General features: G+C 46.9%; 1 protein-coding gene across 1 annotated transcript in view; it reads right to left on the reverse strand.

Annotated features, from left to right (window-relative positions):
* The window catches only part of smad3 (SMAD family member 3), a 50,129-nt gene that overhangs the window by 6,633 nt on the left and 30,348 nt on the right, over positions 1-13,148 (reverse strand). Inside the window, exons 4-8 of the mRNA XM_062963090.1 lie at positions 11,892-11,966; positions 11,327-11,377; positions 7,898-8,110; positions 3,846-3,983; positions 3,599-3,743 (exon numbers count right to left, since the gene is read on the reverse strand). Coding sequence (XP_062819160.1) covers positions 3,599-3,743; positions 3,846-3,983; positions 7,898-8,110; positions 11,327-11,377; positions 11,892-11,966 — 622 coding nt within the window. The remainder of the gene's footprint in view (positions 1-3,598; positions 3,744-3,845; positions 3,984-7,897; positions 8,111-11,326; positions 11,378-11,891; positions 11,967-13,148) is intronic.

The raw sequence follows: 13,148 nt of genomic DNA on the forward strand, positions 1-13,148 counted from the left end.
TGGTCAGACCACACCTGGAATCACACTGTGTCCAATTTTGGGCACCGCAGTTATAGATGTTGACAAGCTGGAAAGCGTCCAGAGGAGGGCAACTAAAATGATTAAGGGTCTGGAGAACAAGCCCTATGAGGAGCGGCTTAAAGAGCTGGGCATGTTTAGCCTGCAGAAGAGAAGGCTGAGAGGAGACATGAGAGCCATGTACAAATACGTGAAGGGAAGTCCTAGGGAGGAGGGAGCAAGCTTGTTTTCTGCTGCCCTGCAGACTAGGACGCAAGGGAACAAGGGCTTCAAACTACAGGAAAGGAAGGAGATTCCACCTGAACATCAGGAAGAACTTCCTCACTGTGAGAAGGGCTGTTCACCAGTGGAACTCTCTGCCCCGGACCGTGGTGGAGGCTCCTTCTTTGGAGGCTTTTAAGCAGAGGCTGGATGGCCATCTGTCGGGGGTGCTTTGAATGCGATTTCCTGCTTCTTGGCAGAATAGGGTTGGACTGGATGGCCCGTGAGGTCTTTTCCAATTCTACGATTCTATGATTCTATGATTCTATGATTCTAAAAGGGTGGTGGGTGTGCCATGGTGCACGGCTTTGCCCCACTTTGGTCAACAGAAGGGGCTGTTTTGGAAAGCTTTTCAGAGGAAATTCTGTAGCCCAAGTCATGGCCTGTTCGGTACAATGGCACTCTTTGGAGGTGGCCGTCTTAACTAGCACCAGGAACCAGATTCAAAAGGTGTTCAGTACTGCAGGGTGTCTGCAATCTATTTGAAAACTGAAGCTTTCAAGAATACACACTTCAAAGCTAAAGTGTCCATATTTATATTTAAAAGAAAATAAATCTGAACAAATGGTGATATAAAAATGCAAAAGTACTTGGCAAAGAAACACACCAAAAAGCAAAAAGCATTAGCACTCGAATAAAATCGCTAGGTTAGAAGCAGCTGACATTGGAAATGCTCTAACAAAGAACTGCCAAAAACTGTTAAAATTAAACTAAACAATCATTGTTGTTCCAGTACGACAGTTGGAAAATAAAATAATAATAATAATAATAATAATAATAATAATAATAATAATAATAATGATAGTAGTAGTAGTAGTAGTAGTAGTAGTCAGGATTTCCAAGCTTTGTTTTTGGGTTTTTTTTCTCTCTCTCTCCCTTTTTGATCCTTTTTTAATCTCAGTTTTCCTACTTTCTAGACAATCAAATGTTCTCACTCTTTCGATGTTAATTTACTCTATTTTATAAGGTAAAACTTCAGTATATATATATAGGTAAAGGTAAAGGTTTTCCCCTGACGTTAAGTCTAGTCGTGACTGACTCTGCGGGTTGGTGCTCATCTCCATTCCTAAGCCAAAGAGCCGGCGTTGTCCATAGACACCTCCAAGGTCATGTGGCCAAGGGCATGACTGCATGGGAGTGCCATTACCTTCCCGCCGGAGTGGTACCTATTGATCTACTCACATTTGCATGTTTTCGAACTGCTAGGTTGGCAGGAGCTGGGGCTAACAGCGGGCACTTATTCCGCTCCCGGGATTTGAACCTGGGACCTTTTGGTCCGCAAGATCAGCAGCTCCGCGCTTTAACACACTGTGCCACCACCAGGGGCTAGCTATATATATATATATATATATATATATATATATATATATATATCCCTATATATATATATATGTGTGTGTGTGTGTGTGTGTGAGAGAGAGAGAGAGAGAGAGAAAAAAAAAGGAATACACACTTCACACACTCCTATGCTTTTGTCCTAAAACTGAACAGTAGCAAATCAGAAGGGGCTGGAAGTTGTAGAATAGCATGGAGAGGTCCCTTTGCCCATCGCCCGATTCTGGGGCTGCGGCTGATCAATCTTCCCTCTGCTCCTTCCAGGTGACAATCAGGGCCTTAAAGGTCCCTAGGAGACACAGCCTTCCATTTGGGCTGCCCTCCCACCTTGCAAGAATGCCACTGGCTCCATAAGAAAGCCAACCATTGCACAACCCCCAAGTCACCTTTTTAAAAGCCCAACACAGACCTCAAACAGCCCAAAATGTAGGAGAAGCTCAGCCCCGGAGGAGGAGAGCGTTTGTGCTGGCAAGAAGCCTCCGGACCCAGCAGCCCCGGGACCCTGACGTGTGTTTGCTTGCAAGCCGAGGCCAAAAGCACAAACCAGCGCTCGGCTCTGGGCCGGTCTGGGTCTCGGGCCAGGCCTCCCCGCCCCATACAACTCGCTCATCTGGATCCCATTACAAATCGTGGGAGCTCAGCCAAGGCTGAAAAGCCGCCCCAGCAGGAAGGGAGCGGATTTCAAAACAAGATGGACTCCAGACATCTGGAGAAGGAAGTGGCCCAGAGGTGAGCGGAGAACTCTGCTCAACGCTGGGGAGGGGCCCTGGTCTCAGCCGCCCAGGAAAGAAAGGAAGGAAGGAAGGAAGGAAGGAAGAGAAGAAGGAAGGAAGGAAGGAAGGAAGGAAGAAAGGAAGAGAAGAAGGAAAGAAGGAAGGAAGGAAGGAAGGAAGGGAAGAAGGAAGGAAGAGAAGAAGGAAAGAAGGAAGGAAGGAAGGAAGGAAGGAAGGAAGGAAGGAAAGAAGGAAGGAAGGAAGGAAGGAAGGAAGAGAAGAAGGAAAGAAGGAAGAGAAGAAGGAAAGAAGGAAGAAAGGAAGAGAAGAGAAGAAAGGATTGAAGGAAGGAAGGAAGGAAGAGAAGAAGGAAAGAAGGAAGGAAGGAAGGAAGGAAGGAAGGAAGGGAAGAAGGAAGGAAGAGAAGAAGGAAAGAAGGAAGGAAGGAAAGAAGGAAGGAAGGAAGGAAGGAAGAGAAGAAGGAAAGAAGGAAGAGAAGAAGGAAAGAAGGAAGAAAGGAAGAGAAGAGAAGAAAGGATTGAAGGAAGGAAGGAAGGAAGGAAGGAAGGAAGAGAAGAAGGAAAGAAGGAAGGAAGGAAGAAAGGAAGAGAAGAGAAGAAAGGATTGAAGGAAGGAAGGAAGAGAAGGAAAGAAGGAAGGAAGAGAAGGAAGGAACGTGCGGAGAGAGAGAGGGAAGAAGAAAGATGGAAGGAAGGATGGAAGAGAAGGAAGGATGGAAGAAAGGATGTGTGGAGGGAGGGAGGGCAGAAGGAAGATGGGTGGAAGGAAGGAAGAAGGAGAGAGGAAGAGATTGAAGGAAAGAGGGTGGAAGGAGGGAGGGAGGAAATTTGGAGAGCAGAAGGGTAGAAGGAAGAAGATGGGTGGAAAGAAAGAAGGAAGGAAGGAGGGAGGAAGAGAAGAAAGGTGGAAGGAAGGAAAGATGTGTGCAGAGAGAGAGGGAAGAAGGAAGATGGGAGGAAGGAAGGAAGAGGAATGGAGAGAAGATGGAAGAAAAGAAGGAAGCAAAGAGGGAAGGAAGAAGGGTGGAAGGAGGGAGGGTTAGAAGGAGGAAATTTGGAGAGAGGGTTGAAGGAAGAAGATAGGTGGAAGGAAGGATGGATATATATAGACGGAAGGAAGGAAGGAAGGAAGGAAGGAAGGAAGGAAGGAAGGAAGGAAGGAAGGAAGGAAGGAAGGAAGGAAGGAGCAGGCCAGCCGCCCACCCACCTGCCCCTGGTGCCGTCCCCTTCCCTTCCCTTCTCTCCTCTGACCTGTATTCGGCGCCCCAGCCCTTGACGAAGCTCATCCGGATGGTGCACATGCGCGTCAGCTGGTAGACGGCCTCGAAGCCCTGGTTCACGGACTGGGCCAAGAGAGCAGCAAACTCCTGGTTGTTGAAGATCTTCAGGTTGCATCCTGCGGGAGAGACGGACACCCACAAGCCCACTGGCGTCACTGGGAACGCTCACGGCCCTTTTCACCACAAAGAGACGTGACCCACGTTGGCGTTCAAGTTACCTGGCGGGATCTTGCAGACGGTGGCCGGGTGCCACCCGTAGCGCTGGTTGCAGTTGGGGGACTGGACGAAGATGGCGCTGTCACTCAGGCACTCGGCAAAGACCTCTCCGCCGATGTAGTAGAGCCTCACGCCCCGGCCTGGGAGAGAGGGCGGAAGGTCAGGGCAAGGCGGCCGGAGCAGCAAGGGAGGCATGGACAGGGCACTATGGGCTTGGAAGGGATCAGAACAACCATGCGGGAATATACGAGGGTTGGATGGAAAGTAATGCCGCCACCTTCGTGACTCCTCAATAGGTGGCAGTCCTGGTCTACGGCAGGTCCCGGCTTGTTCAGGAGACTCTCCTCTACAGTTAGTTCCATTTGGCGGGAAGCCTTAGCATTCAACAGTTGTGTTGTTAAAGTGCAAAGTATGGAACCCTGCGCAGACGGGAAAGCTTAGCATTGAACGGTTGTGTTGTCAAAGTGCGAAGTATGGAACCCTGCGCAGACGGGGAAGCCTTAGCATTGAACGGTTGTGTTGTTAAAGTGTGAAGAGTGGAACACTGCGCAGACGGAGAAGCCTTAGCATTGAACGGTTGTGTTGTTAAAGTGGGAAGAGTGGAACCCTGCGCAGACGGAGAAGCCTTAGCATTGAACGGTTGTGTTGTTAAAATGTGAAGTATGGAACCCTGCGCAGATGGGAAAGCCTTAGCATTGAACGGTTGTGTTGTTGAAATGTGAAGTATGGAACCCTGCGCAGACGGGGAAACCTGAGCATTGAACAGTTGTGTTGTTAAAGGGCAAAGTATGGAACCCTGCGCAGACGGGAAAGCCTTAGCATTGAACGGTTGTGTTGTTAAAGTGTGAAGAGTGGAACCCTGCGCAGACGGAGAAGCCTTAGCATTGAACGGTTGTGTTGTTAAAGTGCCAAGTATGGAACCCTACGCAGACGGGGAAGCCTTAGCATTGAACGGTTGTGTTGTTAAAGTGCCAAGTATGGAACCCTACGCAGACGGGGAAGCCTTAGCATTGAACGGTTGTGTTGTTAAAGTGTGAAGAGTGGAACCCTGCGCAGACGGGAAAGCCTTAGCATTGAACGGTTGTGTTGTTAAAGTGTGAAGAGTGGAACCCTGTGCAGATGGAGAAGCCTTAGCATCGAACGGTTGTGTTGTTAAAGTGCAAAGTATGGAACCCTACGCAGACGGGGAAGCCTTAGTATTGAATGGTTGTGTTGTTAAAGTGCAAAGTATGGTCAATGCGACTTAAGCAACGTGTAGTCATTGACAGCAGAAGGTGTCACCCCAAAGGAGACTCATCAGAGAATGGAAGCTGTTTATGGTGATTGTGTTGATGTGAGTCCTGTGTGTCGTTGGGCGAGTAAGTTTAAAGATGTTGAAGTGGGAACATCTGACTTGCATGACAAACAAAGAGTTGGACGTCCTGTGACAGCAACCACCAAGTTTCACAAGCAAAAGGTTGACAGATTGATTCAGGACGATCGTCGTATCACTCAGAGAGACATTTCAAGCACAATTGGCATTTCACAAGCACGTGTGGTTATTGCTTTGCTTGGCTGTCGGAAGATTTGTGCATGATAGGTCCTGCGAGATGCCGGTTGCAGAAACCGAGTGTCGACTTCTTCTGTGACGACTTCAGAAAACTTGTTCATCGTTGGCATAAATGTATCCAATTGTCTAGTGATGATGTGGAAAAGTGAATAGTGGTAGTTAAAGAGCACATTCTCAGGATTATTTCTGCGTTTGATTTATGAAAATACTCCCATCCAAACCCAAGTAGAGAAGGTGGAGGCATTACTTTTCATCCAACCCTCGTACAATTAAAGTCCTCCAGAAAGATGCCTAGCAAACCTCTCCAAAACCGGACACTCTGGGATCGGGGCGATTTGGGTGGGCAACTCCTGAGAAAGTGAGCTTTAGAGAAGGCCCAGGCTTGGCCTTTTGCCCGCGGGCAAGAATGAACTAATCGGAAGGGTAATGGGAAGAAGCAGAGCTAGAAAACAATCCTGCGCGAAGAAGGGTAAATGCCCGTCCAAATGGCTGCCATGCAGGTAATAAAGCCGGAGCGTCTGCGGTGTAATTAACGTTACGCTGAGTGGTTTCAGGTAAACAGAAGAACAAGAAAGCGCTCTGAAACAGCCTTTTGTTTCTTCAGGCTCCGTGGATACGGAGCGGAAATGAGTTTCATGTCCAGACTTGGGTCTCCACTCTGGGATCACTCCCCACGGAGAGCCAAATACAGGCAGTTACGAAGAAGATCCGTTCTGCAGGTTTGTTCTTAAGCCGGAAAGAGGTAAAATTTAAAGTTGTAGCTCCATCTATCTAGCTACACCAGTGGTTCCCAAACTTATTTGGCCTGCAGCCTCCTTTCCAGAAAAAAATATGACTCAGCGCCAACTGGAAAGGGGGCGTGGCTTAGAGAGGTGGGCGTGGCTCCTGCTCAAGAGGGCGGGACTGAGTCTCCCCTAGTCCAAGATGGATGGCTGCGAGGGGGAGGTGGGCGGGGCCACAAATGGGCAGCCAGGACTGGGATGGGCGGAGTTACGAGCTTTGAGTCAGGGCTGAGCTTCTATCCCTGTCCAGGACACAGGGGGCGGGGCTGCAGGAGGGGGCGGGGCCTCCTCCCAAGTGCCTGACAGGGCTGGACCTCTATACTCTGCCCCCATGTTCTAACAAGCACCTCAGGAGAGGTATAGAGGCTCAGCCCTGTCTCGCACTCTTGGGAAGAGGCCCCGCCCCCACCCCTAGCCCCGCCGTTAGTCCTAAAAGGCCTCTAAGGAGAGGTATAGAGGCTCAGCCCTGTCTCAGGCTCTTGGGAAGAGGCCCCGCCCCCACTCCTAGCCCCGCCCTTTAGTCCTAAAAGGCCTCTAAGGAGAAATATAGAGGCTCAGCCCTGTCTTGGGCTCTTGGGAAGAGGCCCCGCCCCCACCCCTAGCCCCGCCCTTTAGTCCTAAAAGGCCTCTAAGGAGAAATATAGAGGCTCAGCCCTGTCTTGGGCTCTTGGGAAGAGGCCCCGCCCCCACCCCTAGCCCCGCCCTTTAGTCCTAAAAGGCCTCTAAGGAGAAATATAGAGGCTCAGCCCTGTCTTGGGCTCTTGGGAAGAGGCCCCGCCCCCACCCCTAGCCCCGCCCTTTAGTCCTAAAAGGCCTCTCAGGAGAGGTATAGAGGCTCAGCCCTGTCTCAGGCTCTTGGGAAGAGGCCCCGCCCCCACCCCTAGCCTCGCCGTTAGTCCTAAAAGGCCTCTAAGGAGAGGTATAGAGGCTCAGCCCTGTCTCAGGCTCTTGGGAAGAGGCCCCGCCCCCACCCCTAGCCTCGCCGTTAGTCCTAAAAGGCCTCTAAGGAGAGGTATAGAGGCTCAGCCCTGTCTCAGGCTCTTGGGAAGAGGCCCCGCCCCCACCCCTAGCCCCGCCGTTAGTCCTAAAAGGCCTCTAAGGAGAGGTATAGAGGCTCAGCCCTGTCTCAGGCTCTTGGGAAGAGGCCCCGCCCCCACCCCTAGCCTCGCCCTTTAGTCCTAAAAGGCCTCTCAGGGGAGGTATAGAGGCTCAGCCCTGTCTCAGGCTCTTGGGAAGAGGCCCCGCCCCCACCCCTAGCCCCGCCCTTTAGTCCTAAAAGGCCTCTCAGGAGAGGTATAGAGGCTCAGCCCTGTCTCAGGCTCTTGGGAAGAGGCCCCGCCCCCACCCCTAGCCCCGCCCTTTAGTCCTAAAAGGCCTCTCAGGAGAGGTATAGAGGCTCAGCCCTGTCTTGGGCTCTTGGGAAGAGGCCCCGCCCCCTTCCCTAGCCCCACCCTTTAGTCCTAAAAGGCCTCTCAGGAGAGGTATAGAGGCTCAGCCCTGTCTCGGGCTCTTGGAAGGAGGCCCCACCCCTTTCCCTAGCTCCACCCTCTGTGTCCCAACAAGAGCCTCAGGAGAGGTATAGAGGCTCAGCCCTATTTCAGGCACCTGAAATCCAAACCACTTCTGCTCCCAAGGAATGTGGTTAGCAGACTCAACATGTAAATGTGGCCTCTGTGGATGCCAAAGCAACGGAGCTGCAAAAGACAAAGGAGAGGGATGTTACCGATGTGCCGGCGGGTGAGCTCCACGGCGGCGTTGCGGTTGACGTTGGAGAGCAGGCCCAAGCAGAAGCGCTCCGAGTTGGACGGGTCGGTGAAGCCGTCCACGGTCATCGAAGGCTGGGACGCGTGGAAGGTCTCCCCAACTCTCTGGTTGAGCTCGTAGTACGAGATGGAGCACCAGAAGGCGGGCTCGCAGTACGTGACCGGCTGAAGATCTGGAAGGGAAACGGGAGGAGATCAAGGCGGGACATCTCGCCCAAGACCTTTACGGCTCAGTCTCGTTGCTCTTGTTTCCACCAAGATCCTATACTGGGGGGGCAGATAGCACTGTTTCTGGAAGGATGTCCTATAGATTCCAAACTTGCCATGCATCCCCGATATGCCCGATTGAATACTGGTGGGTTTGGGGGGGAATTGGCCTGGACATTTGAGAGTAGTAGTAGAGTAGCCCGGGCTGTGGCGCAGGCTGGAGAGCAAGCCAGCTGCAACCAGCTGCAATGAATCACTCTGACCGGGAGGTCATGAGTTCGAGGCCCGCTGGGAGCCTATGTTTGTCTTGTCTTTGTTCTATGTTAAAAGGCATTGAATGTTTGCCTATATGTGTCAATGTGATCCGCCCTGAGTCCCCTTCGGGGTGAGAAAGAAGGGCGGGATATAAATACTGTAAATAAATAAAAATAAATAAATAAATAGTAGCTACTGGGATTTACAGTTCGCCTGCAATGAATGAGCACTTTGAACCCTACCAACGATGGACCAGGACCAAACTTGGCACACAGAGCCCCCATAACCAATAGAACATATTGGGGAAAAGGGAGTTATAGTTCACCTGCATCCAGAGAAACTGTATTACATGTTATAATACATGTAATAATAAACAGAGTAAAATAATAAATGCAATAATAAGATCAGAGTGAAGTAATAAATTAATAATAAAAATAAAAATAGAGTAAAATAAATGTAATAGTAGCAACAATAATAGAGACTTGATACCAGATCCCCCATAACCAATAGAACATATTGGACAAGTTTGGGGAAAAGGGAGTTATAGTTCACCTGTATCCAGAGAAACAATGGACCGGGACCAAACTTCGCACAGAGAAGCCTCAGGACCAACTGAACATACTGCAGGGGTTTGTGGGAATGGGCCTTGATTTTGGGAGTTGTAGTTCACCCGCATCCAAAGAGCGTTGAACCCAGCCAACGACGGATCTGGACCACACTTGGCACACAGACCCAAAATGGCCAGCTTTGAATACTGGCAGGGTTTGGGGAGGATTGAACCACGATTCTGGGAATTGTAGCTCACCCACTCCAAAGTGAGAATACTTAGCAATCACAGACAAATCGTGCCTTTATCAAATAACCTGGGCATGGCCGGGTGCCCAAGCTAGTTTAAAATAAGACATGCCTGCGGGACAGGGCAAGAGGATTCCAGGGAAGCTTCCTTCCGAGGAAACATGATGATGACGATAATAATAATAATAATAATAACAATAATGATGACGATAATAATAATAATAATAATAATAATAATAATAATAATAATAATAATAATAATAATCATGACGATGATGATGGACCAGGCTGTAAATCCCGTCCATTCCGCCTCCAAATGCCTGATTGCGAATCCAGTCCATTTCACAACAGGATTTAATATAAAAACGAATCCACTTGGTTTCACAATTCCACCTCTACACCTGAGGAGGTTTAAGTGCTATTGTTTTCAAGGTAAGCTGCTAATTAAATTGTTGAGCGTATGGCTGGAGGAATTAATTAAGGCAAAGAGATGGTAAGTGTGGAGGCAAGACTCGTACGGAGGGAGGCGAAAACAGCACCGGGAAGTCGTCCAGCTTTAACTCCACCTACCGTATATACTCGAGTATAAGCTGACCCTAATATAAGCCAAGGCACCTAATTTTACCACAAAAAACTGGGGAAACTTATTGACTCGAGTATAAGCCGAGAGTGGGAAATAAGGCAGCTACTTGTAAATTTCAAAATGAAAATAGATAGCAATAAATTTACATTAATTGAAGCATCAGAAGGTTAAATGTTTTTGAATATTTACCATATTTCAAAGAAAAACAATAAACTAGCTCTGTGAGTGGAAAAGTAGGGTCAACAAAAACAATATGGCATTAACAATAACATAATAATAACAACAACAACAACAACAACAACAACAACAGCAACTTCATTTGTACCCTATCCTATCTCCCCATGGGGACTCAGGCCGGCTTCCAACATAGTAACAGGCAAACATTCAATGCCTACATAAACAATACAGAGCTAGATATAGATCTATAATTATATATGCTAATTTCACATATGCATTTTCCCCTGAAACATTTGCAAAACCTCTCTATATATGTGCAGTTCCCTCCTGCAATATTTGCAAGCCCTATATATCTCTATGTTTATATCTATCTAGACATCTCTATATGTGTGTGTGTGTATTTCCGCTGCAATATTTATAAGACCTATATATCTATATTCATAAATATCTAGATATCTCTCTCTGTATAGATAATTATATCTGTATAGGATTTGCAAAGACTTGCAAACATATGAGGGGGAAATTCATATATAAAATTAATGTGTATAGATAGATACAAATATTTAGGCACATAGGGATTGCAAAGGCTTGCAGGGGGAAATGCCTATATATCTGTAGCAGAGATTAACAAATATTTCAGGGGAAAATGCTTTTATAAGATGAATGGCTATAAATAATAATAATAATAATAATAATAATAACAATAATAATAATAAATTATTATTATTATTATTATTATTATTATTATTTCAGGGGAAAATGCTTTTATAAGATTAATGGCTATATATATATTCTTCTTCCTGACTTGCAAGGGCTTCTTTCCCTTTTCAAAACATTCCCTTGGTTAAGAGCGAGGGAGGCTTTGGAAAAGAAAACACTGATAAGGGAGGGTAAGATGAGAGATAAATAGTTCATTTTTTCAGGCAACAGGCTTGACCTTGACCCGAGTATAAGCCGGGGGAGGCTTTTTCAGCTCAGAAAAAGGGCTGAAAAACTCAGCTTATCTTCCAGTATATACGGTATCTGTTGCTAGGATTCTATGATTCTATCCTGCTTTCCCACCCCCTTAACCGATTTATGCCATTCAGCGCCAACTTCATTCAACCTAAGCTTTACATTTTTTATTTCAGTCAGTGGAGGCAGAAATAAAAACGTGGTAAGAAAGCCATGTTTTATCATTGTGCACCTTCAAATCATTTCTAATCCAAGGTAAGCTGAACGCAGCCATTCCTCACAAGGTTTGTCCGGAAGGGCTTCTAGGCCGAGAGAGTGTGACCCGCCAAGGCCTCCCTTTGCTCTTCCACACTTTTGCACAACAGGCGACAGTCACCGCACAAAAACCCACCAGGGAAGTTTCAAGCACCTTCCTTACCCAAATTATTGTGCGCCGGAGACATCGGATTTGGAGACAGATTCGGAGAACCTAAGCGGGAAAGAGCAATAGAATTAAGACCAACTCTTAGCCAGATTATCATTACACTGTGTAAAACCATTTGGAAAAAATGTTCCTGCTTTGAAAGTGTTATTTCCTGTTTAATGGTGTGATCCTTACTTTACAAGTCATTGTTCTACTCCAGAAATTTCATTTTTGTGGCTTATACTCGAGTATATACAGTAAATTCCCAGCAGCCACAGCTTGCAAATCCAGCGGTGAGGAATGCTGGGAGATGCAGTCCCACACGATTCGGAGGACTGACAGTCCCGGCTCGAGAAGAATCATCAAGCCAAAGCAAGACATGCCAATTTATCAAACTCCTTGAGTTATAGACTCATAGAAACGTAGTGTCGGAAGAGACCCCTGAGGTTGTGGTCTACTAGGACGCCTACTAGGATTGCGGTCAAGCCAGACCTGCTCTTAGCGAGGACTAAGCGTGGCTTTTCGTGGACCCAAGAGACGGGAAGTGGAGCACAACGACCGTCCCTTGTCTCCTGCCTACCTGCATCCATGCTGTGGTTCATCTGGTGCTCGCTGCTCTCCCCATCCTCGCTCAAGTAGCCTGGCGGAGGAGTCTCTGTCGGAAAGAGAAACAGAGCGGTTGTGAATCCAGAGCCAAATCTTTGGTTCTCCTGGAGACGGAGGAAGTAGAGGCCTCTCCACCAAGACGATGGACTGAAGCGCCATGTTATCGCCTCTTTTAATGGCCATGTTTTTACTCTGCTGAAGCTGTGTTATTCATCTACGGCAGGGGTCCTCAAACTTTTTAAGCCGAGGGCCGGTCCACAATCCTTCAGACTGCTGAGGGGCCGGATTATCATTTGAAAAAAAAATACAAACAAATTCCGATGCATGCTGCATATGTCTTATTTGTAGTGCAAAAACAACAACAACAACAACAACAACAACAAGAACAAGAACAATGAAAGAACAATACAATATTTAAAAATAAAAACAATTTTAACCAACATACATTCATCAGGATTACAATGGGAAGTGTGGTCCTGCTTCTGGCCAATGAGATAGTCAAGTTAATTAGGGTTGTTGTTGTTGTTGTTGTTGTTGTTGTTGTTGTGTGCCTTCAAGTCATTTCAGACTTTGGGTGAGCCTAAGTCTAAAATTTATTTATTTATTTATTATTTACTGCATTTATTTACTACATTTGTATCACACCCTTCTCACCCCAAAGGGGACTCAGAGTGGCTTACAAATTACATGTACATACAATATATTATTAGCATAGCACAATATTAGCATTATATATTACTATATTGAACTATATCACTATACTGTAATATTATATGTAAAATAGAATATATAATTAATATTATTATATGGTATTATTATTAGTGTTATATTGTATTACATTATAATATTATTATCAATATAATATTATATTATAAAACTGAGGGCGGGGGCCAGGTAAATGACCTCGGAGGGCCGCATCCGGCCCCCGGGCCTTAGTTTGGGGACCCCTGATCTACGGTGATTGTTATGTATTTTATATTGTTGCATTTTATATTGTGTATTTTATACTATTGTGATTGTTATGTTGAAGGGACCATAAGCCAGAAATAGTAAACTTTTGCCTATGTGGCTTTGCCTCTGCATATGCCCCTCCCTTCCTGTGAGCTGGTGCCTTTCTCCAGGAAGTTCCAAGGAGAGAAGAAAGCTCAGAGTAAACAAGTGAAGTCACAGGTATCATTTATGCCAAGTAGGTGTGGAAGGTGAGGAAGACCCTCAGCCATTGGTCAATTTT

Source organism: Anolis carolinensis, unplaced genomic scaffold, assembly GCF_035594765.1.
Source record: "Anolis carolinensis isolate JA03-04 unplaced genomic scaffold, rAnoCar3.1.pri scaffold_11, whole genome shotgun sequence".
Classification (NCBI taxonomy): Eukaryota; Metazoa; Chordata; class Lepidosauria; order Squamata; family Dactyloidae; genus Anolis; species Anolis carolinensis.